General features: G+C 59.7%; 1 protein-coding gene across 3 annotated transcripts; it reads left to right on the forward strand.

Annotated features, from left to right (window-relative positions):
• The first annotated feature begins 7,464 nt into the window (after positions 1-7,464).
• PLTP (phospholipid transfer protein) lies at positions 7,465-21,275 on the forward strand. 3 transcript variants are annotated; one of them, XM_054044968.1, is made up of 16 exons: positions 7,465-7,550; positions 10,180-10,301; positions 10,657-10,756; positions 11,100-11,228; positions 11,578-11,733; positions 11,885-11,948; positions 15,131-15,194; positions 15,527-15,618; positions 15,845-16,015; positions 16,344-16,403; positions 16,608-16,772; positions 16,970-17,037; positions 17,166-17,208; positions 20,620-20,683; positions 20,762-20,838; positions 20,976-21,275. In XM_054044968.1, the coding sequence occupies exons 2-16, from the start codon at positions 10,193-10,195 to the stop codon at positions 21,153-21,155; spliced, it is 1,542 nt and encodes a 513-aa protein (XP_053900943.1). In that variant the 5' UTR covers positions 7,465-7,550; positions 10,180-10,192; the 3' UTR covers positions 21,156-21,275. The 3 variants fall into 3 exon arrangements, with proteins under 3 accessions (XP_053900943.1, XP_053900945.1, XP_053900944.1); XM_054044970.1 differs by lacking the exon at positions 7,465-7,550 and adding an exon at positions 9,603-9,719; XM_054044969.1 differs by lacking the exon at positions 7,465-7,550 and having other exon boundaries at positions 9,731-10,301.
• The last annotated feature ends 328 nt before the right edge of the window (positions 21,276-21,603 follow it).

The raw sequence follows: 21,603 nt of genomic DNA on the forward strand, positions 1-21,603 counted from the left end.
AAAGCACAAACATTTGAAGAGCAAGTTAAAAATGCAGAGATTAGAATGGCCTGTTACTTTGCCAAACATAATGTCAGTGTTCAATCTGTAGAACACTTGACTGAAGTAGTTAAAAAATGTTTCCCTGATTCCAAAATTGCTGAGGCTGTAACATTAAAGAAAGATAAATGTACTGCTATATGTAGCAATGTTTTGGCGCAAACTGAGACTGAGGAACTTGTAGAAAAATTGAAAGTTAATGAATTTAGATTATTCAGGTCAATTCATGTTTGCAAATATATCTGAACTGGCTAAAACAGGTTTTCACATTACCGCATTCAAATGCAGCATGTGAAAGATTTTTTTCCATGGTAACTGACATAAAAACCACAACAAGAAACTGTATGACAACCAAAACACTCAATTCTAGTGTAGTTATAAGGTCAGCTTGGAAAGCAAAGCAAGATCAGTGTTTTAATTTTGTAATTACTAATAAGCACTTGTATTTACATTGTAAAAATATGTACAGTAAAAATAATAGTGATAAAACTAGTAAAAATATTAATGATGGTAATGATGTTCCTAGTGACGACTCAGACCATGAGTCAGAAAATGGATAAAACTCAAAGATTATAATAATAAGGAAAATTATATAAAAGAGTGTTATTTGTTCTGTTTGCTTTTTTATCTTATTTTATAATCATATGTTTACTTTTTATTTTTTCAAAGTAACTTTGATGTGCAGTACACTGTAGGGCACATGCTGTACTTATTAATACTTTTGTTTTTAAAATAGTGACATTTGTGTAAAATACATTGTTTTCTATCATTTCAATCCCACTCATGTGTTAAATATTTTATTTACTGTATAAGTAACATGGGGGGAGGGATAGCTCAGTGGTTTGAGCATTGACCTGCTAAACCCAGGGTTGTGAGTTTAGTCCTTGAGGGGGCTACTTGGGGATCTGGAGCAAAATCAGTACTTGGTCCTGCTAGTGAAGGCAGGGGGCTGGACTCGATGACCTTTCAAGGTCCCTTCCAGTTCTAGGAGATGGGATATCTCCATTCATTCTAATTCTATAAGTTTACAATTTAAAAACACGTCTATATGTATAAAAATTATAATAAATGTGAAATATCTTGAACGAATAAGAAGAATTTGGATATAATATATATTATATAGTTATTAAAAACACACATATTACATTCCTTTCACATTTTGAAATAAAAAACTTTATCTGGGAATTTTTCACCAGATTTAGGATATTTTTAGCGCTAGGTTGGGAAAAGTTGGCATCACGATATAGAAGCACTGCCCAGGACTCCTGGGTTCTCCTCTGGGCTAGTGATTCGTAGAGTCGAAGGTTGCAAGCCCCATTGGGTCGTGGAGCCTGATCCCTGCGCCCCTGCATGGCACATGGGAACTTGTGCATCCCTGGGGCTTGGCCTGGGTGGGACACGAGGCTGGATGCAGTGGTGAGAAACTCCACAGCAGGGACCCACCGGAGCCTCCCCCCTCTGCCCGTCCCTGCCATGGGGTCAGGCTCTGGCAGCAGAATGCTATGCTGCCAACACTAGCAGTGGAGCCATGGGAGGTGCTGCGTGGGTGTGCAGAGAGCCGTGTAGGGATGTATACACTAGGGTTCAAGCATGTAGGGTGCTCTACTTGCCCAAGCTAAGCCTCACTGTTCACACTGCCATTTATAGCATTTATTTATAGCCATGCTAGCTGGGCATGCAGCGTAGACATACCTTAAAGCATCTTCCAGAAAGGCCTCTAGTCTGGCTCTGAAGGTGTCAGGAAGTGGAGAATCCTGCACTTCCCTTAGTCGTTTGTGGCAAACTGTCCTGCAGAGGCTCAAGAGTGAGTACTAAGCTCAGGGCAGACTGTTCCCAACCAGCGATCAAGTGCAAACTCCTCGGGCTCCGTAACAGCCTAACCAGAGCATCACAGCGTCTCCGTGGGCACTCTGGTCTGTCTCGCCACCCAGGGGACCCTGCCTTTGTGACATGGTCCCTTACATTGAGTATCACAGCAACATTTGGGTTCAAGGACCAGTCACTTACCCAGGTCAATTGTACTTTAGATCTCACACCACAGACATTGCTTGTAGTCAATACTATAATAACCTATCTAAAGATTTATTAACTAGGAAAAGGAAATAGGAGATATTTACAAGGTTAAAGCAGGCAAACACACACAAACCTCAAGCTTCAAAAATAACAGAAACTTTTACAATAAGCAAGCTCTAGATGTCCTTTAGGGCTAACCCAAGCAAAGCACTGGGAATTTTTTGCTTATGCCTAGAAATCTTGTCCCCACAGTCCAAGCAGCATAAAGATACTGTTCCTCCTTGTCAGGGGTTTTTATTCCCTTTTCCACTTCTGCTTTGAACTGCAAGCTCAGTTGATGGGAGGAATTCACTTGCAAGCGGGGCTTAAGTTCTCGACAATTATTTACTGGAGCCCCATGGGGGGAGTGGGGGGGGGGCTCACATTGGGGCTGAAGCCCTGAGTCCCAGCACGCACTGCAGGGCTGAGGCCACAAGCCCTGGGGCCTTCTGCAGGCTGAAACCCTGTGGGAGGTGCCAGGGCTCCTGGGAGTTTGAAAATATTTACCAGAGCTCCTGCTGCGGTGGGCTCCGGCTGAATTTAAGCCGTGCTTGCAAGACTCATCTTCATGGGGGAGGGAAGGGGGAGAGTAAACAGCAAACTCTGTATCCTCTCTAACATTCCACTTCAGTCCATCTGGTGTTGCTAGGGTGACCAGATGTCCTGATTTTATAGGGACAGTCCCGATAGTTGGGGCTTTCTCTTATATAGGCACCTATTACCACCCGTCCCGATTTTTCACACTTTCTGTCTGGTCACCCTAGGTGTTGCTGGGCCTTCCCTGTCGGGCAGGACATAACACGTGTTGGAGACCAGCATTTCACACTGGTTCATGTCCCTCTCCTACCTGGGGAGTTACAGTTACAACGGCTTACAATGCAAATGCTCAAGCATTACCTTACACTATGGGATACAGATGCTACATGTGAGATTAATGCCCCAGCCTTCAATAGACTAAACTCTCAACACGTTCCTATACTTCCTATTTTAACATTACTAACACCCAGGCGGGCCGGACTGGCTCCAGCTAGGTGTCTGTCAGGGTTCAGTTGAGGAATGGGGACCTTGGCCTGAGCTGGCACCTGGTCTGCCAGTGTCACAGTTTGTTCCGGTGGTTAATCCCCCTCACTGTTAAATACCTGTGCCTTATTTCTAAATTGAATTTGCCTGGCTTTATCTCCCGGCCCCTAGTTCTTGTTATACCTTTCTCTGTTAGACTGCAGAGCCCTTTACTACTGAATATTTGCTCCCTGTGAAGGTCCTTGTACACCAGAATCAACCCTGAGAACCCATGTCCCAAACATTAATTAATCCCATAAGTCCACCATTAAGTGGTATCATCAGCCCCATTTCAGAGAGAGGGGAACTGAGGCGAAGAGTTGTGAAATGCCCAAGCAAGCCTGTCAGATGGGAAACCCAGTCAACTGCCTCTGTGCTCCTGCTCTAAACACTTTACTTCACTTTCCTCCTGAACCTGCCAATGGAACCCAGGCATCCTGACTCCAGACCCATGCCTGGACCACTAGCCCACCCTTTGAGCTTGTCTACACTTAAAACGTTGCAGCAGCGCAACTCCCCTATGTAGAGCTTCAATGTAGACACTCCCCACACCACGAGGAGGTGTTCTCCTGTCGGTGTAGGTAATTCTCCTCCCTGAGAGCAAGTAGCTAGGTTGACAGGAGAATTCTCCTGGCGTTGGGCTACCCTGGGGATGAGGTCGGTGTAGCTGCATTTTTCACACCCCTGAGAGATGTAGCTATACCAAAGTAAATGCCTAGTGTGGACGAGGCCTTCCTCTCCAGTGTCTCATTTACTAAAGCAGATGAAGGTTCACTTTAATGCAATAGTGCAGAGTGAGGCTAGCTCAGCAACCCAAAAAAACAGGAGTGTGGCTGGCTGGGTGATAGTATTATTTATTTGTATTATCAGAGTGCCCCCAGGGGCTAGGTACTGTACAAATACAAAGGACAGTCCCTGACGCAAAGAGCTTACGATCTAAGGCCTGTCTACACTAAGAACTTACCTTGGTGTAGCTACAACTCTGGGGGGGTGAAAAATACACACACACACATACACCAGAGACCCAGCTAGAGTGATCTAGCCCTAATGTAGATCGCGTTCTGTCCATGGAAGAATTCTTCCGCTGACCTAGCTGCGCCTCAGGGAGGTGGTTACCTAGCGATGGGAGAAGCCCTCCCATCTGCATAGTGTCTACACTGAAGCACTACAGTGGCACTGCTGCAGCAGTTTAAGTGTAGACACCCTGAGTAGAATGATGGGAGAGCACAAGGAAACAGACAGTATGGGGCTGCGGGATGGGCAGTGGGCTTAGCTCACAAGCAGCCCAGCCTCTGTGAATTTTTGTGTAGGCCTCACAGCAAAGGAGAGTTTGGACACGCTGGTGTGCACCTGGCCCTGGGGACCTGGGATTATAGTGCCACCCCAGTAAGGGCCTGCCCTGCCCTCGTGGTTAGAGGGAAGTGCAGCATGTACTTCGCAGGTCGGGGCAGAGTGCGGTGTTCTTTGGGGAACCCACAGCCAGCTGCTCCCGCGGCAGCACTCCAGTCTATTTAGGGTTGTGGAACCTCTCATTTAGCTAACGAGCGCCCTTTGCTCCGTCCCTATGGTCACATTCAATGGGCTGGTTTCTTTTCGGGATTTAATTGTTAGATCCCTGGTGGTTTAACATCTAGAATTAAAACTTGGTCCTCTCCCGCACCTTGCGTCTCTCTGCAGAGGGAGGCTGAGCCCACCCATGGCTGCTGCTCCGCTGGACTTTCTGCACAAAAGCCGCTGGGCTTCATCACGTGTCTCAGCCTCCTGCTGCCTGGATGGGCGGTTCCCCTCACACACACATAAACAGAGGGTTAGTCTGCAAATAGCCAGTTGACCAAAGAAGCTTTGAAGTCCTGACAGCCAGCCTGTAGGAGTGAGCTGGGGCTGCCAGCCAAGGAGATGGAGAGAGTGAGACAAAGCACTGTTAATGGGCTCCTCTGGGTCACACCAAACAGCAGCCTTTCCACCATTGGCTAGGCCAAGTTGCGCCAGGAAACCACATCAGCATTTCCCGAGCCCTCGGATGCCCACACTGGTCATTACATCCCTCTGGAAAGTCATACGTTCTACATACAAATATCCTAAAGGGATTTTCCGAACACCCCTCACCGCTTCTGGCAGCCCTGTCGCTGGGAACTGCTCTTTTTGTGGTGTTTCCCAGTGGGTTCCCCAGTTTAGCTACTTTCAAATGCACCTAAAGTTGAACAGAAATTAGTAAAATTTACCTTGCAACAACCTGGGAAGTCACTGTTTCCCTCCTGCTTTCCATGGGAATGGGATTCCCTGAGCTCTCCCTGCAGCACCAGACCTGGCAAATAGCAGTTTGCTGTTTATTTGTTAATTCTCCTTTTGTTTATTAGGCTCTTAGGATCAGATTTTAGGCAACATGAGCTGTGCTAACGCACAAGCAATTACTGTGATGTTACCACAAAGACTCGTAATTAGTCCTGCACTTATCCAGCTGCACGTGATAATCGTGTGCAGATCAGACACAGACCCATGTGGACATTTGCTTGCACAATTGTTCTAATTGTGTGTGTGTGAGATGAAGGGAGGGGGATTTTCTTAGTGTTTTGCATGAACACTGTGTGTGTCTCACTTTGCCCCATGTGCTGTGTGTGTAATGAGGTGGTGGGAGAGGGTGTTTGTTGGTACAGAGGACCAACTGTGACTCACCTAGCAGCCTGGACCCCAGACAATGGCCTAGACAGGTGGGTGGAAAGTAGCAACTGGTGACCCAGAGGCCCACCCCCTTGGAAGCCAGCCGGTTCTGGCCAGTGGGAGGACAAAGGGCTGAGGAGAGAGGACCCTGGGGATCTGGAAGGCAGCTGGTTCTGGCCAGTGGGAACAAAGGAGGGAAGAGAGCGGGCCCAGGTGGAGGAGGGGCTAGGGAAGGGGATATAGGGTGGTCAGTTGGAAGGAGGTTGCTGCTGGATGGAGGCAGACCCAGATGGATGGTGCTGAGAGTTTCTAGGCCCGAGGGCCCGGAGAACTTCCTGTGCTGTGTTCGGATGTACAAGAAACCTTCCTGTGTTATGCTGGCTGAGGGCCACAGCAGGCTAGAGTGCGGGGGGGCATTGCTGCCCCTGGGTGGGGAGGCCCCAGAGTGAGGGACTCCCCGTGGAGGCCCACAGAGAAAGCTGGGCGTGCAGAAGGCTCAGAGGTGCTGCAGTCCCAGGAGGTGGCCTGGGCAGAGGGTCTAACCCCCACGGAGGGCTGTCACCCTGAGGGGGGTTCCTTCCAGGGACCGTACGGAGCCGAGAGAACAGGGGGCCTGGCAGTCTGTGACTGTGTGCAGTGCAGGGACAGGATTGTGGCCAGGAGCAGAACTCCCAACAGGTTGTTTCTCTCCGTACAGTCTGTGGCATCTGCACTAGTGTCACTGAAGGAACCAGCAGGAGCCATCCCAGGGAAACCCCACTTGGGGAGTCTTTCCCTGTGACTGTGAGACCCGGGTGTGGGGCAGCTCTGGCATGGAGCATGGACATTCCTGGGGTAGCCCTGGTGACTGCGGGGTTAAGAACCTCAGCTCTGCCCTTGGCACCTCCCTTTGGGCTCATGGGGAACAGGCAGGGGTGAGGCTGGGCAGAGGAGTGTGTCCAGAGCCCCTAGGGGGCTGAATGCGTAGCTCCAATCAGCTGGACACCAGGCTGCTCCCAGCGGGCTCCTGCCTCGCGAGCAGCACAAGCTGGCCTCTGTTTCAGCCTCAGCGGGGGCCCAGCCCATCGGTGTTCGCCTCTGCCCCTGGAGGTGGCCCCAGGTCAAGCCTGAAGCATGGAGGTGGGACGCTGATTGTGCTGGGCCTGCTCTGGGGACAGGCTCGAGGGACCCGGCCCCAGCACTGAATTCGCTTCAGACACGCGAATAGAGGGGAGCGTAACGCGAGTCTGACCCCTAAGTGCAGACATAGCCCCCACCCTCACCCCCGGCTGCTTCACACCCCCTGCACCAGAGCAGGCCAAGTGCTGCTGTGGCCTCGGGAGCCCGCGCCGTGTGGTTTGCACACGTGCTCACGGCCATTGCACACACACGCTGAGCAATTGTGTGCCCCAAGGAGCAGGGCAGGCGGCTGCATGTGCAGCTCAGGCAGCTGATGTTTGTGAGCCCAGGCCCGTTGTGCCCTGGGCAGGCAGCCCGTGGGCAGGGGAAAGTGGCTTTGCAGAGTCTGGTCTCGGCATGCCTGAGACCTGCATCCTCTCAGCCTCTCACTGCCTCCCAGGCCACTGTCTCCTCCCAGCCCTGGGCTCATGACGAGTGGCAGACAGTGGGATATATAAAGGAAGGGGAAGCACAGCCAGCCCGAGAAACTGTTGGAGCCAGTGGTTCTCTTCTGCCCTGCCTCCCTCCACGTGATTCAGCCTCCCAGCACCGGGAGAGCCAGGAAAAAGTAACCCCAGGGGACTGTAAGTACAAGAAATTAAGCTGGTATTGTGCAGCCAGGCAAATCCCCAGGCCCACACAAAGGGGGCAGGCACAGACAGCCCTTTGTAAGCAGATAGGGAAGTGTGTGTGTCTGGGGGGGTTTCAGAGTAGCAGCCGTGTTAGTCTGTATCCGCAAAAAGAACAGGAGGACTTGTGGCACCTTAGAGACTAACACATTTATTAGAGCATAAGCTTTCGTGGGCTACAGGGGTGTCCCAAAGTTCTTTCCATGGCCAGAGCCCAGTAGACGCTGTAGAGACCAGTGAGAGAGAGAGGAGGGAGAGGGCCCCACTAGAGGGGGGGTCCCTGTACAGTGCCTGCAGGGATCCCGAGGGCCAGTGCTAGCTAAGGACCCTGCTCCTGTTACAACCCAAGAGGGGCAGCTGGGGGTGTTTGTGGAAGGTGCTGTGTGCACAGGGCGCCCCGTTGGAGGGTGGCTGTGCTGCCGGTGGTGTCTGGATGGATGGGGGGAATTCCTCATTGGAGAGCTGAGATTTTCACCTCGTCCCGATGTGAGAGCGCTGGCTGTGGCTGCGATCGCTAAGGTGCGGGTTGGAATGAGTGGGGGTGAGGCTGTGAGAAGGCGGATCTGGGGGAGAACTTGTTCATCAGGTGTCCAGCACGGGGCAGGGGATGGGACGGATCTCTCTGCGCTGCTGCCAGTGGCCAGCCCAGCCTGGTGCCGGGTATGGTGACAGCACCCATGGCTGCAGCACTCTCCTGCTTGCCATGGCGTGTGCTGAATCCTGCAGATTCACGAGCACGTGCGTGGACTGGCTGGCTGCTCCTGGCCCAGCAAACGGGCATGGAGAGGGGTTATGCAGAAGCTATGCCTGGAGACCAAGCTCAGCCAGCTCCCCCTGCCCTGTTTCTGCTTTCTGAGTGTGCCCAGCACTACAGGACGGGGCCCCTGCTCCAGCCCCAGCCTGGTTTCCAGAGCACGTCTGGGTGCAGGGGCTGGGGAGGGAGTCCTGGACCTGGCAGCTCTGGTGGAAGAGCAAGCGACCTGCCCACAGTGCCTGGGGGGAAGGTGACACAACTCTGGCCTGTCGCAGCTGTGGATAATCAGCCCCCAGAGGGGGCCAAGGATTCAAGGGGATTTTCAAAGAATGTCAATCTGCCCAAATCCGCTGGCGTTAAAGCCAGGAGCACGTGAGGCAGCAAGGGGGAGGCAGGGGTGATGGGCCGGCTTGGACAGGGAACGAGGAGGCGTGGGGCACTGGGGCAGAGTGTGGGAAGCTCTGGCCAGGGCAAAGCTCCAAGCTGCTCCGCGCAGTCCTGATCGACCCCAGATACGTACAGCGCAATGCGCAGCCCCTCGCGGGAACAAAGCCCAATGGACTGGGTGGCACAGGTGGGCGGAACCCACCCTCTCTGCTCCACTTTTAACCTGATTCAATTGCATCCAGGACACCTGTGGGTAGAGCAGGGCCCCCTCTGGGGGTGCCCATCCCCTCCCGGTCTGGGCATGCCCATAGCCCGCTGTGGGTGCTCATCCTCCCCTCCCCCCTTTGGGGGTGCCCATGCCCTCTCCCTCCCCCTCCCGGTCTGGGCATGGCCATAGCCCCCTGTGGGGTGCCCATGGCCTCCCCCTCCCGGTCTGGGCATGATAACCCCCTGTGGGGTGCCCATGCCCTCTCCCTCCCGGTCTGGGCATGCCCATAGCCCCCTGTGGGGTGCCCATGGCCTCCCCCTCCCGGTCTGGGCATGCCCATAGCCCCCTGTGGGGTGCCCATCATCCCTCCCCCGGGGGTGCCCGTGGCCCTCCCGGCGCTGCTTCGGGGAGCTGGCTGGCACCAGCCATTTGTTTTGCGCTCCGAGCCCAGCGCCGGTTCCCTTGGGGACAGAGGCAAGTGCGGGCGGGGGGCCAGGCCGCGGGAGGGGCGGGCTGCAGCCGGCCGGGGGGTGCGGGGGCGGCGGGCTGGACGCGGGTTCCGCCCCTTCCCGCGGCCCCGGGCCCTGGCTCCCCGCGGCAGGCGCGAGGCCGGGGTGGGGGGCGCAGGGCGCCGGGGCGCAGCGCCGGGGAAGGGGCCGGCGAGCCGAGCCCCCGCCCCGCGCAGGCGGCCGGGAGATCGGGGCAGCGGCTGAGCGCGGCTCGTCCTGCCGGAGCCCGCAGCCAGAGGCGGGGACCCCCCGTGCCCGGGAATCGGGTGCGGCACCAGGGCCGGCGGCGCACAGCACCCCCCCCAGCTCGGCCGGGCTCCCCCCGGGCAGCTCACACACCCCGCCCCGCTGCCCTTGTCCCTCCCCCGGCCCCTCTTGGGCTGCGCATTGAGACCCCTGGCGAGGGGGCCCCGGGGGCCCGGCCCGGGAAGCGAAGTGACCTGCATGGGAGGAAGGGGAGCCAGTCACAGGGGGCCACCAAGGGAGCGTCTGGGCAGGATGCCGGAGGGTCTGGCCAAGGCTCCCTGCCAGGGGGAGGGGACCACGGCACTTGGGGGGCTCCCAGGGTCCTGGGTGAGAGTCTATTAGCAATGGATGGTAATGGGCTAGGAGGCCTCCTTCACCCTGGCCGCCCGCGCCCACCTGGGGAGCCGGGCGCACTGGCATCTCCCCCCAGCGGGAAGGCGCAGTGACGCGGTCTCCCAGCCCTGCTCTGGTCTCCCCCAGGACGAGACGTGCCATGGCTCCGTGCAGCCTCCTGCTTCTGCTGCTGCCCTGGCTGGTCACTGCAGGGCGAGCTGCTACCCCTGGGTGCAAGATCCGGATCACCTCCAAGGGCCTGGAGCTGGGTAAGGAGCTGGGGGAGCCCGAGTCCATTGGCCGGGTCAGGAACCACAAGCTCCCCGGGTGGCAGCAGATCAGGGCGTGCCCCCTGTTCTGACACTCCCTGCCGCTGGTGCTGAGCCGGCGGGGTGGAGCAGGATGGTCCGCTGTCCTTAGCCCACCCGCCCTGGGGAGGGAAGGAGCCCAGCGGGGCTGGGGCAAGTCTGGTCAGTTTACATACATCCGGGTTGCCAGGAAAAGGACTTGCCTGGCCTGGCCAGTGCCCTGGGATTGAAGGGTGGGTTGGGGGGAAGGGCCGTGGCCTCCTTTCCTCCCCGTGGAGCCAAGGCCGGGGCAGAGAGCAGGGCTGTTGTTTTGCAGTGAAGCAGGAAGGGCTGCGCTTTGTGGAGCAGGAGCTGGAGCACATCAGCATCCCTGACCTGCATGGGAAGGAAGGGCAATTCCAGTACAACATCAGCGGGTAAGTGAGGGCCGGGGGAGGGCAGGCACAGGCAGGACCTGGGGCTGGAGTGCCCGAGACAGCAGCGTGTGTAACGGGCTGGGCCTGCCAAGGGGCAAGGAGCTGGCAGGTGGATGTGACTTGCGGGATGGGCGGAGGTGTGCCATGGAGGGGCTGGTAGCACTGGACTAGGTGCAGCCCTGAAGAGCCTGGCTTTAGGGCGTGATGCCGCCCAGGGGTGCAGGGGCCTCTCCCATGGCAGTGACTCCGACATGGCTCAGCACGAGCCGGGGCGGCAGAGCCGAGCTAGAGATGCTGGGGACTGGGCTGGGGCGTGGGCCTGATGCTGCCTGTGCCCCCGCAGGGTGAAGGTGACGGACCTGCAGCTGGCGCTCTCCAACCTGCACTTCCGGTCCCCGCAGCACCTCGCCTTCAACATCAACAACGCCTCCATCAGCCTGCGCTTCCGGCGCCAGCTGCTCTACTGGTTCTTGTGAGCTGCCTCGCCCCCCAGCGCGGGGTCAGGTCCCCTCCCCCTCCGCTCTGCCCCCCCAGCGTGGGGTCAGGCCTCTCCACCTCCACTCCCCCCCGCGCGGGGTTCGGTCCTGGGTCCTCTCCCCATTCCCCCCCCAGGGGCGGTCAGGCCTCCCCCTTGTTGGGATCAGACGCTCACTCGGACGTTTGCCTTCAGGTTCTCGATGCCCACCGTGCTGGGCTCCGGCTGGGCCAGCCCCCCACCCCTCAGCTCTCTCCCCCTCACACAGGCTCTGGGGCAGCGGCTCCCTGGGGAGGTGCCTGTTTGCTTGGGTGCTGCTCACCTGCTTTAACCGTTTGCTTCCCAGCTACGATATTGGCTCCATCAACGCCTCTGCCGAAGGCGTCAACATCCGCACCCGGCTGAAGCTGTCCATGGACAAGGTCGGGCGCCTCAAGATCTCCAACATCTCCTGCAACGCCTCCATTGCCAGGATGCAGACAGGTTTCACGGGCACACTCAGGTACTGCCTGGGGCCACCCCACGGTGCCCTGCCCCCCCCCCACTGGTCAGCAGCCCATCGCCCCCATGCCACCTTTGCTCCCATGCCAGGAGGCTCTCTGGTCCCCTAGCAGGAGGGCAGGGGGCTGAGGACTGTGATTCTGTCTCCACAGGAAGGTCTATGAATTCCTGTCTACCTTCGCCACCACAGGAATACGCTTCCTTGTCAACCGGCAGGTACGCTGTGGGCAGAGACATCCCCCTTGGGGCCGGGACAGGGGTCAAACAGTGGGGGCGGAGCAGGCAGGGAGTGGTATCAACTGCGGGTACTTCCCCCTTGCAGGCCCCCAGCCCCAAATCATGAACTGTGGTCAGCATGAGGGCAGTGGCTGCAGATCGGGGTGGTGGGGTGCAGGCAGAGCGGGGGCCAGGCGGAGTGGGAGGGGGCTGCAGGTCAGGGTGGTGGGGTGCAGGCAGAGCGGGGGCAGGCAGGGTGAAAGGGGACTGGGGTCGGGGTGGTGGGGTGTCAGCAGAACAGGGGCAGGCAGGGTGGGAGGGAGCTGCGGGTCGGGGTGATGGGGCGCAGATGGGAGGGGGCTGGGGGTCGGGGTGGTGGAGTGTCAGCAGAACAGGGGCAGCTGGGGTGGAATGGGGCTGTGGGTTGGGGTGGAAGGGGGCTGCGGGTCGGGGTGGTGGGGCGCAGGCGGAGCGGGGACAGGCGGGGTGGAAGGGAACTGGGGTCGGGGTGGTGGGACACAGGCAGAGCGGGGGCCAGGCGGGATGGAAGGGAACCGGGGTCGGGGTGGTGGGGCACAGGCAGAGTGAGGGCCAGGCGGAGTGGGAGGGGACTGCAGGTCGGGATGGTGGGGTGCAGGCGGAGCGGGGGCAGGGAGGGTGGAATGGGGCTGTGGGTCGGGGTGGGAGGGGGCTGCGGGTCGGGGTGGTAGGGCACAGGCGGAGCGGGGGCAGGCGGGGTGGAATGGGGCTGTGGGTCAGGGTGGTGGGGCGCAGGCGGAGCGGGGGCAGGCAGGGTGGGAGGGGGCTGCGGGTCGGGGTGGTGGGGCACAGTCGGAGCGGGGGCAGGCGGGGTGGGAGGGGGCTGCGGGTTGGGGTGGTGGGGTGCAGGCGGAGCGGGGGCAGGCGGGGTGGAATGGGGCTGTGGGTCAGGGTGGGAGGGAGCTGCGGGTCGGGGTGATGGGGCGCAGATGGGAGGGGGCTGGGGGTCGGGGTGGTGGAGTGTCAGCAGAACAGGGGCAGCTGGGGTGGAATGGGGCTGTGGGTTGGGGTGGAAGGGGGCTGCGGGTCGGGGTGGTGGGGCGCAGGCGGAGCGGGGACAGGCGGGGTGGAAGGGAACTGGGGTCGGGGTGGTGGGACACAGGCAGAGCGGGGGCCAGGCGGGATGGAAGGGAACCGGGGTCGGGGTGGTGGGGCACAGGCAGAGTGAGGGCCAGGCGGAGTGGGAGGGGACTGCAGGTCGGGATGGTGGGGTGCAGGCGGAGCGGGGGCAGGGAGGGTGGAATGGGGCTGTGGGTCGGGGTGGGAGGGGGCTGCGGGTCGGGGTGGTAGGGCACAGGCGGAGCGGGGGCAGGCGGGGTGGAATGGGGCTGTGGGTCAGGGTGGGAGGGGGCTGCGGGTCGAGGTGGTGGGGCGCAGGTGGAGTGGGGCCAGGCGGGGTGGAAGGGGGCTGCGGGTCAGAGTGGAAGGGGGCTGCGGGTCGGGGTGGTGGGGCGCAGGCGGGGAGGGGGCTACGGGTCGGGGTGGTGGGGCGCAAGCGGAGCGGGGGCAGGCGTGGGGGAAGGGGGCTGCGGGTCGCGGTGATGGGGCGCAGGCGGAGCGGGGGGCAGGGAGGGTGGAATGGGGCTGTGGGTCGGGGTGGAATGGGGCTGTGGGTCGGGGTGGTGGGGCACAGTCGGAGCGGGGGCAGGCGGGGTGGAATGGGGCTGTGGGTTGGGGTGGAAGGGGGCTGCGGGTCGGGGTGGTGGGGCACAGGCGGAGCGGGGGCAGGCGGGGTGGAATGGGGCTGTGGGTTGGGGTGGAAGGGGGCTGCGAGTCGAGGTGGTGGGGCGCAGGCGGAGCGGGGGCAGGCGGGGTGCAAGGGGGCTGTGGGTTGGGGTGGAAGGGGGCTGCGGGTCGAGGTGGTGGGGCGCAGGCGGAGCGGGGGCCAGGTGGGGTGGAATGGGGCTGTGGGTCGGGGTGGAATGGGGCTGCGGGTCGGGGTGGTGGGGTGCAGGCGGAGCGGGGGCAGGCAGGGTGGAATGGGGCTGTGGGTCGGGGTGGAAGGGGGCTGCGGGTCGAGGTGGTGGGGCGCAGGCGGAGCGGGGGCAGGCGGGGTGCAAGGGGGCTGTGGGTCGGGGTGGAAGGGGGCTGCGGGTCGGGGTGGTGGGGCGCAGGCGGAGCGGGGGCAGGCGGGGTGCAAGGGGGCTGTGGGTCGGGGTGGAAGGGGGCTGCGGGTCGGGGTGGTGGGGCACAGGCGGAGCGGGGGCAGGCGGGGTGGAATGGGGCTGTGGGTCGGGGTGGAATGGGGCTGTAGGTCGGGGTGGTGGGGCACAGGCGGAGCGGGGGCAGGCGGGGTGGAATGGGGCTGTGGGTTGGGGTGGAAGGGGGCTGCGAGTCGAGGTGGTGGGGCGCAGGCGGAGCGGGGGCAGGCGGGGTGCAAGGGGGCTGTGGGTTGGGGTGGAAGGGGGCTGCGGGTCGAGGTGGTGGGGCGCAGGCGGAGTGGGGCCAGGTGGGATGGAATGGGGCTGTGGGTCGGGGTGGAATGGGGCTGCGGGTCGGGGTGGTGGGGTGCAGGCGGAGCGGGGGCAGGCAGGGTGGAATGGGGCTGTGGGTTGGGGTGGAAGGGGGCTGCGGGTCGGGGTGGTGGGGCACAGGCGGAGCGGGGGCAGGGAGGGTGGAATGGGGCTGTGGGTTGGGGTGGAAGGGGGCTGCGGGTCGAGGTGGTGGGGCGCAGGCGGAGTGGGGCCAGGTGGGGTGGAATGGGGCTGTGGGTTGGGGTGGAAGGGGGCTGCGGGTCGGGGTGGTGGGGCACAGGCGGAGCGGGGGCAGGGAGGGTGGAATGGGGCTGTGGGTCGGGGTGGAAGGGGGCTGTGGGTCGGGGTGGAAGGGGGCTGCAGGTCGCGGTGGAAGGGGGCTGCGGGTTGGGGTGATGGAGTGCAGGCGGAGCCGCCTCGGAGGAGCTGGTGCTGGGGGGCAGCAGCGAGTCCTGTCCTGTGCTGTGGCTTGGACGCACTAGGACGAGCAGCTCCTGGAGCCACGGGCAGGATGTTCCCGGTTCCCGTGGGGGTCGGTGGCTGGGCCCCGGGAGCGGGAGAGGCTCCCATGGAGGCTGCAGGGACACCCGTCAGGCGATCCCGCTCCCTGGCTGTGTGCTGGGGCCCCCGTCCCGCCGACCCCGATCCAGCCTGTGGTGTCTGTTTCAGATCTGCCCAGCGCTGCGCTACGCGGGGCTTGTGCAGCTGAACTCGCTGCTGGACACCGTGTCGGGTGAGTCCGCGGCCCTGCGGCCGCCACGGGGGCTTGGGCTGACGAGACCAGACTTGGGCCCGGCTCAGCCTGGGCCTGGGTGCAGAGCTGCACTGTGCTGCCGTGCTGGGGGGCAGGTCCACGCTGGGGAGGCAGGTCCACGCTGGGGGGGCAGGTCCACGCTGGGGGGCAGTGGGCTGCAGCCGTGGTAACAGACTAGGCCCAGCGGCTGCTCTGCGCGAGAAGCCGGGGGCAGGACTGAGGGGCCCAGAGACGGGGCGGAGGGGGCGTCAGCCTGGCTGGGCCAAGCTCAGGCCTCGCCGGGCGACTGACTCTGCCTTCCTTGGGCACAGTGCGCAGCCCGGTGGACGAGCACATCAGCATCGATTACTCCCTCCTCAGCAACCCCGTCGTCTCCCCTGACACCCTCGATCTGGACTTCAAGGTAACGGGGGGGAGGGGGAGGGGCTCCAGCGTGGCCGCGGGAGCCACTGGGCCACGTCTGTGATGCCCTGGCTCTGGGGTGCGCGGGGTCGGCCCACCATGCACGCGGATACCAGTGCGTGGGGACACCGGGCCCTAGCCCGGGGCTGCAGTGGCTGAGTGCTCAGGGGAGCCTGTTCTGTGGGGCCGGGGCGGGGGCCGGCGCTCACTAGCTCTGTGCTGCCCAGGGCATGTTCTACTACCGGTGGAACGAGACGCTGGCGAACCAGGCGGTGGCACCAGTGATCAAGGAGACGGAGCGCATGGTCTACGTGGCTTTCTCCGAGTACTTCTTCAACTCTGCCATGGATGCCTACTACCAGGCGGGGGTGCTGAGCATGGAGATTGCAGGGGAGGAGGTGAGGAGGGACGGGGTGGTGGGCGTGCAGATGGGGGGAGGGGCAGGGGTGCTGGGTGTGCAGCGGGGAGAGGGGGAGGGGCATGCTGATGGGGGGAGGAGGGGCAGGGACACTAGGAATGCAGATGGGGGAAGGGGCAGGGGTGGTGGGCGTGGAGATGGGTGAGGGGGAGGGGCAGGGGTGCTGGGTGTGCAGAGGGGAGGGGCAGGCTGATGGGGGGAGGAGGGGCAGGGACACTAGGAGCGCAGATGGGGGGAGGGGAGGGGCGGGGTAACAGCAGTGTACTGCGGGGCAATCTCCTTACCCAGGACGGTTGCATGTTTTTCAGGTGCCCAAGGATCTGGAGGTTTTGCTGAGAGCCTCGTTCTTCGGAAGCATCATCATGCTGGTGAGAGCAGTGGCCATGGGGCGGGCGACCCTGGGAGGAGGCCGTTCCCGTGGAGGGGGTGCAGCTCCTTGGACTGGAGGTCCACTGTGGGCCCAGGAGGATGGCAATGGGGCTGCTAGTGAGAAGAGCTGGCTGCCTTCAGGGCCCCGGCTCAGCCCTGTGCTGCCTGCCCCCTGCTCCCCTGACCCTGCTCTCTCCCGGCAGAGCCCCGCTGTGGTGGACGCGCCCCTGAAGCTGGTGCTGCAGGTGTCGGCTCCTCCACTCTGGACAATCAAGCCCTCGGGCACCTCCGTCTCGGTCATTGCCGTCCTTAACATCTCCCTGGTGCCCGTCGACCATCCCGCCATCCAGCTCTCCAGCATGACCATGGTGAGCTGCTCCCTGGGCGGGCGCAGCAGGGAGCCCAGCCCCACCTGTTGCAGTTCGTGCAGCTGTGCAGAACCTGGTCCCATGAGCCCATGGCCAGCAGCGAACCTGCTGTTGCAGAACAGCAGGGTGGCATGGGGCAGGGCTGTCTGCTCTGTGGGGTAGGCAGTAATGGGGCTGTGGCCTTGTCTCCCCTCCAGGACGCCAAGCTGAGTGCCAAGATGTCTTTGCGAGGGAAAGCGCTGCAGGTGCAGTTGGATCTGCGAAGGTAACTCCCCTGTCCCTGGGAGCCCCTCGCTGGAGCGTCTGGGCAGCATCCCAAGGCCAGACTGCAGAGCCGTCCCAGGGCTGGACCTCGAAGCTGTGCTCACAGTGCTCTCTCTCTCCCCCGGGCAGGTTCCGGATCTACTCCAAGCAGTCGGCACTGGAGTCCCTGGCGGTGAGTGGGGCAGCACGGCCTGCCTGGCGCCCAGGGCATCAAACAGATGGGCCCGATCCAGCAGAACCGGGCTGGGCGGGGAGCCCCTGGCCTTGTGGCACAGCCACAGGGGACCAGCTCTTCTCCTTCCATCCCCAGGGAAAATCCACCAAGGGCTTTGGGGAGAGCAACGGGAAGCCCCTGCGGTGGTGAGGGGAAAGAAGGGGGAGTGGGGAAACGTCCAGGTGTGTGTGGGGGGGATGCCTAAAATGGGGCAGCGCATGGAAAAGGTTGGGGGTGGCTCTCACTTAAAAAAAGAACCCCCAGCCCAAGGCCTGCAGCTGCCCTTGCTTGGCCCTAAACTGCTATGCCTTGTGCCCTGAACCCACCGCAGACCTTGGTCCAGCAAACCTATTACCCAGGCCAAGCACAAAGGGCACAAGAACAGTCCGCCTGGCCCAATGGCCAGCGCCGGGCGCTTCAAAGGGAATGAGCAGAACAGGCAATTACTGAGTGATCCATCCCGCCTGGCAGTCAGAGGCTTAGGGACACCCGGAGCATGGGGTTGCATCCCTGACAATCTGGGCTAAAAGCCGTTGATGGACCTGTCCTCCAGGAACTTATCCAGTTCTTGTTTGGACCCATAGTTTTGGCCTTCACAACATCCCCTGGCAACACATTCCACAGGCTGACTGTGTGATGTGGTACTTCCTTGTGCTTGTTTTAAACCTGCTGCCTAGTAATTTCATCAGGTGACCCCTGGTTCTTGTGTTATGTGAAGGGGTAAATAATGCTTCCTAGTCACTTTCTCCACACCAGTCATGATTTTATAGATCTCTATCATATCCCCCCTTAGTCGTCTCTTTTCCAAGCTGAACAGTCCTAGTCATAGAATCAGAGAATCTCAGGGTTGGAAGGGACCTCAGGAGGTATCTAGTCCAACCCCCTGCTCAAAGCAGGACCAATCCCCAACTAAATCATCCCAGCCAGGGCTTTGTCAAGCCGGGCCTTAAAAACCTCTAAGGATGGAGATTCCACCACCTCCCTAGGTAACGCATTCCAGTGCTTCACCGCCCTCCTAGTGAAATAGTGTTTCCTAATATCCAACCTAGACCTCCCACCAGGGCCAGTGCAAGGATATTTTGCACCTGAGGCGAAATTTCCACCTTGTGCCACCCTCCTTTCCCCCCGGAGCATCGCTTATTATAAACTTTCAAAAATGCATACTGCATAATGTGGCATTGTTCATTAGAATTAATACAAGGGGGTCAGAGGAGATGATCACAACGGTCCCTTCTGGCCCAGGGAACCCATGAGCAAGGAGGAGGCTGAGAATGCCTCCAGCGCACAGGGTCTCTAAACATTCCCAGGTTCTGAGTACTTCGCCCTCCAGAGGGGATCCAGGGGCAAGGAGGGCAGAGCCGGGCTCTCCCAGGGAGCAAGTAAGGATCTCCCTGGGGATCAGGGCCGGCTCCCTGCATTGGCACAGTGCCACCAGGGGTGTTGGCGTTTGGAAGTGGCACCTGCGCCAGCCCTTTCCCCTCTGTCACGCTGTGGGGTTTAGTTTCACTTTCCCTTCCCCTCTCTTCTGTGAAAACTGACCATTTATTCCTATCCTTTGTTTCCTATCTTTTAACCAGTTACCAGTCCATGAGAGAACCTTCCCTCTTCTCCCATGACTGCTGACTTTGCTTAAGAGCCTTTAGTGAGGGACCTTGTCAAAGGCTTTCAGAAAGTCCAAGTACATTATATCCACTGGGTCACCCTTTTCCAGATTTGTGGACCCCTCAAAGAATTCTAATGAATGGGGGAGGCATGATTTCCCTTTACAAAATCCATGTGCTTCTTCAACGTATTGTATTAATTTATGTGTCTGCTAATTCTGTTCTTTACTGTAGTTTCAACCAGTTTGCCTGGTACTGAAATTAGGGTCACCAGCATGTAATTGCCAGAATCACCCCTGGAGCCTTTAAAAAAAATCAGCTATCCCCCAATCATCTGGTACAGACATAGGCGCTGACTCCGTGGGTGCTCTGGGGCTGGAGCACCCATGGAGCAAAATGAGTCGGTGCTCTGCACCCACCGGCAGCCAAGCTCCCCTCACCTCCACCTCACCTCCTCCCCTGAGCGCGCTGCGTCCCCGCTCCTCCGCCTACCTCCCAGCGCTTCCCGCCCGCCCGCTCCGGGAGGGAGGGAGAGGAGTGGGAACGTGGTGCGCTCAGGGGAGGAGGCGGGGATTTGGAATATTGGCTGGGAGGGGCAGAGTTGGGGAAGGGGTGGGAAGAGGCAGGACCGGGCCTCATGGAAGGGGTAGCGTGGAGGCAGGGCCAGGGGCAGAGAGGGGAGCTGAGCACCCCCAGGAAAGCGGGGAAGTCAGCGCCTAGGGGTACAGAGGCTGAATTAAGCAACAGTTTACATAGCAGTCAGTAGTTCTGCAATTTCATAGCTGAGTTTTTTCAGAACTCGTGGGTAAATGCCAACCAGTCCCAGTGCCTTATTACCCTTGAATTTAAAAATATGTTCCAAAAGCTCCTCTACGGGACAGTTCCTCAGCTCTGTCACCTCAAAAGACTCTCTCAGGTGTGGGAATCTCCTCCCAGCTCTGCAGCAAAGACCCATGCAAAGAATTCATGTCGTTTCTCCGCAGCAGCCGTGTCGTCAGGCCCTGGACTGTCCCGCGGCCCCACGGGCCGGTTGGCAGCTTCCCCTTTCTGATGTACTGAACTGTCAGCTTGGGCAGCTTTTGCTAGTTCCTCTTCAAAGTCTTTTTTGCCTAATTCTACTTTTACGCTTGACATGCCCGAGTTTCTGTTCCTTTCTCTGGTCCTCAGGAGAATTTGACTTCTAATTTTGAAAGGGGCCTTTTCCTCTCTACCCCCGTCTTCCTCTGGCTAGCCAGGGGGCATTTTTGGTCCTCTGCCTGCTTTTATTTGGGATTTACAGTTCGTTTGAGCCTCTATTATGGAGTTTCCATGCAGCTTGCAGTCATTTCATGCCCAACTGTTACTTCTAATTTCCATGGAACGAGCTGCCTCATTTCAGTGTAGTTCCCCTTTCTGAAGTTAATGCTACAGGGCTGGGTTTCTTTGACCCCCCCCCGGGATAATAAATTGAATGACATGAGGAGTGCTGTTACTGGGCAACTGTTAGAGTCACCTCTTGGACTAGATCTGGGCACTACTGGAATTGCCCCCCCTTGTGACTTCTTGGACTAGCCGCTAGGCTGGAAATTTGGTCTCTATCCCCCCCTGAGGCAAGATGTTCCCTGGGACTGTGGGGAGAGTTGAAATCCCCCCTTATTGTTAGGTTTCTTGTTTTCGTGGACACTTGGCTTGGGCCAAACCGGCTGGCCTTTCCCAGGGGCTGATGTGTGCATGCAGGGAGAGCCATGGGGCCCACTGCAGCTCTAACGCTTCTTCCTCTCTCCCCCAGCTCTTCCCATTGCAGGCCCCCCTGAAGACACTGCTGCAGCTGATGATCATGCCCATCCTTAATGGTAGGGACTTGTGCTGCAGGCGGGGGCAGGGCACCGGCCCAGGACACACTCTCAAACGCTCCCTTTTCTTTTCTGCAGAGAGGACAAAGAAGGGCGTCCCGATCCCCCTGCCTGAGGGCATGGACTTCACCAAGGAGGTAGTCACCAGCCATGTGGTACGTGTGCCTCATAGGAGGGGCTCAGGAACTGAGGTGGCAGAGGGCCGGGCCCCTGCAACTCTTTGGCTGAGGGATGATGGGGGCAGAGGTGAGGCCCCTGCTGGGCTAACGCTCCTTCCCTTCTCACTCTGCAGGGATTCATCACGGTGGGGGCAGATCTCCATTTCTCCCAGGGACTTCGGGAGGTGATTGAGAAATACCAGCCTGCCCGGGCCGGCCGCCTGCCGAGCCCGGAACCAACAGCGCCAACTGGCTCTGACCCTCCCCTGCCGAGTTCCTTCAACACTACGGCGCCCCAGGCCAGCCTTCTCTAGAAAGCGCCCACCGGCTCGGCCTGCGCCGGGGCGATGGCAGGAGCTAGCCCCTGGCTGGAGCAGCTCGGGGAAGCAGGGCAGCAGTTGCACTGTGACACTAATAAACAGGGTTAGACACGGCCTGGGCAGTCTGGGCATCACTGGCCACAGGGCCTTTCCCAGCAGCTGTCAGACTGCTCCCCCTGCCCTACAGCTGATGGGGGCCTGGGAACTGGTGCTAGAGCCAGCTGGGGGAGACGGTGCACCTGCAGGCCCCAGCAGCTGAAGCAGCCCTTGCAGTAACCAACCCCCCCCCCCCCCTGTGATTGGGGACTGGAGACCCAGAGTTCCCCAGAGGGCTCTTCTCTCTCCTCCCCCCCTCCACCTTCCAGCTCAGCTCCATGCTGGTCCCAAGGACCCCCTGGAGCATAGCTGCAGTGGCAGGGGAGCTCTCCAATTCCAGAGGGAG

This window comes from Malaclemys terrapin, chromosome 12, assembly GCF_027887155.1.
Source record: "Malaclemys terrapin pileata isolate rMalTer1 chromosome 12, rMalTer1.hap1, whole genome shotgun sequence".
Lineage (NCBI taxonomy): Eukaryota > Metazoa > Chordata > Testudines > Emydidae > Malaclemys > Malaclemys terrapin.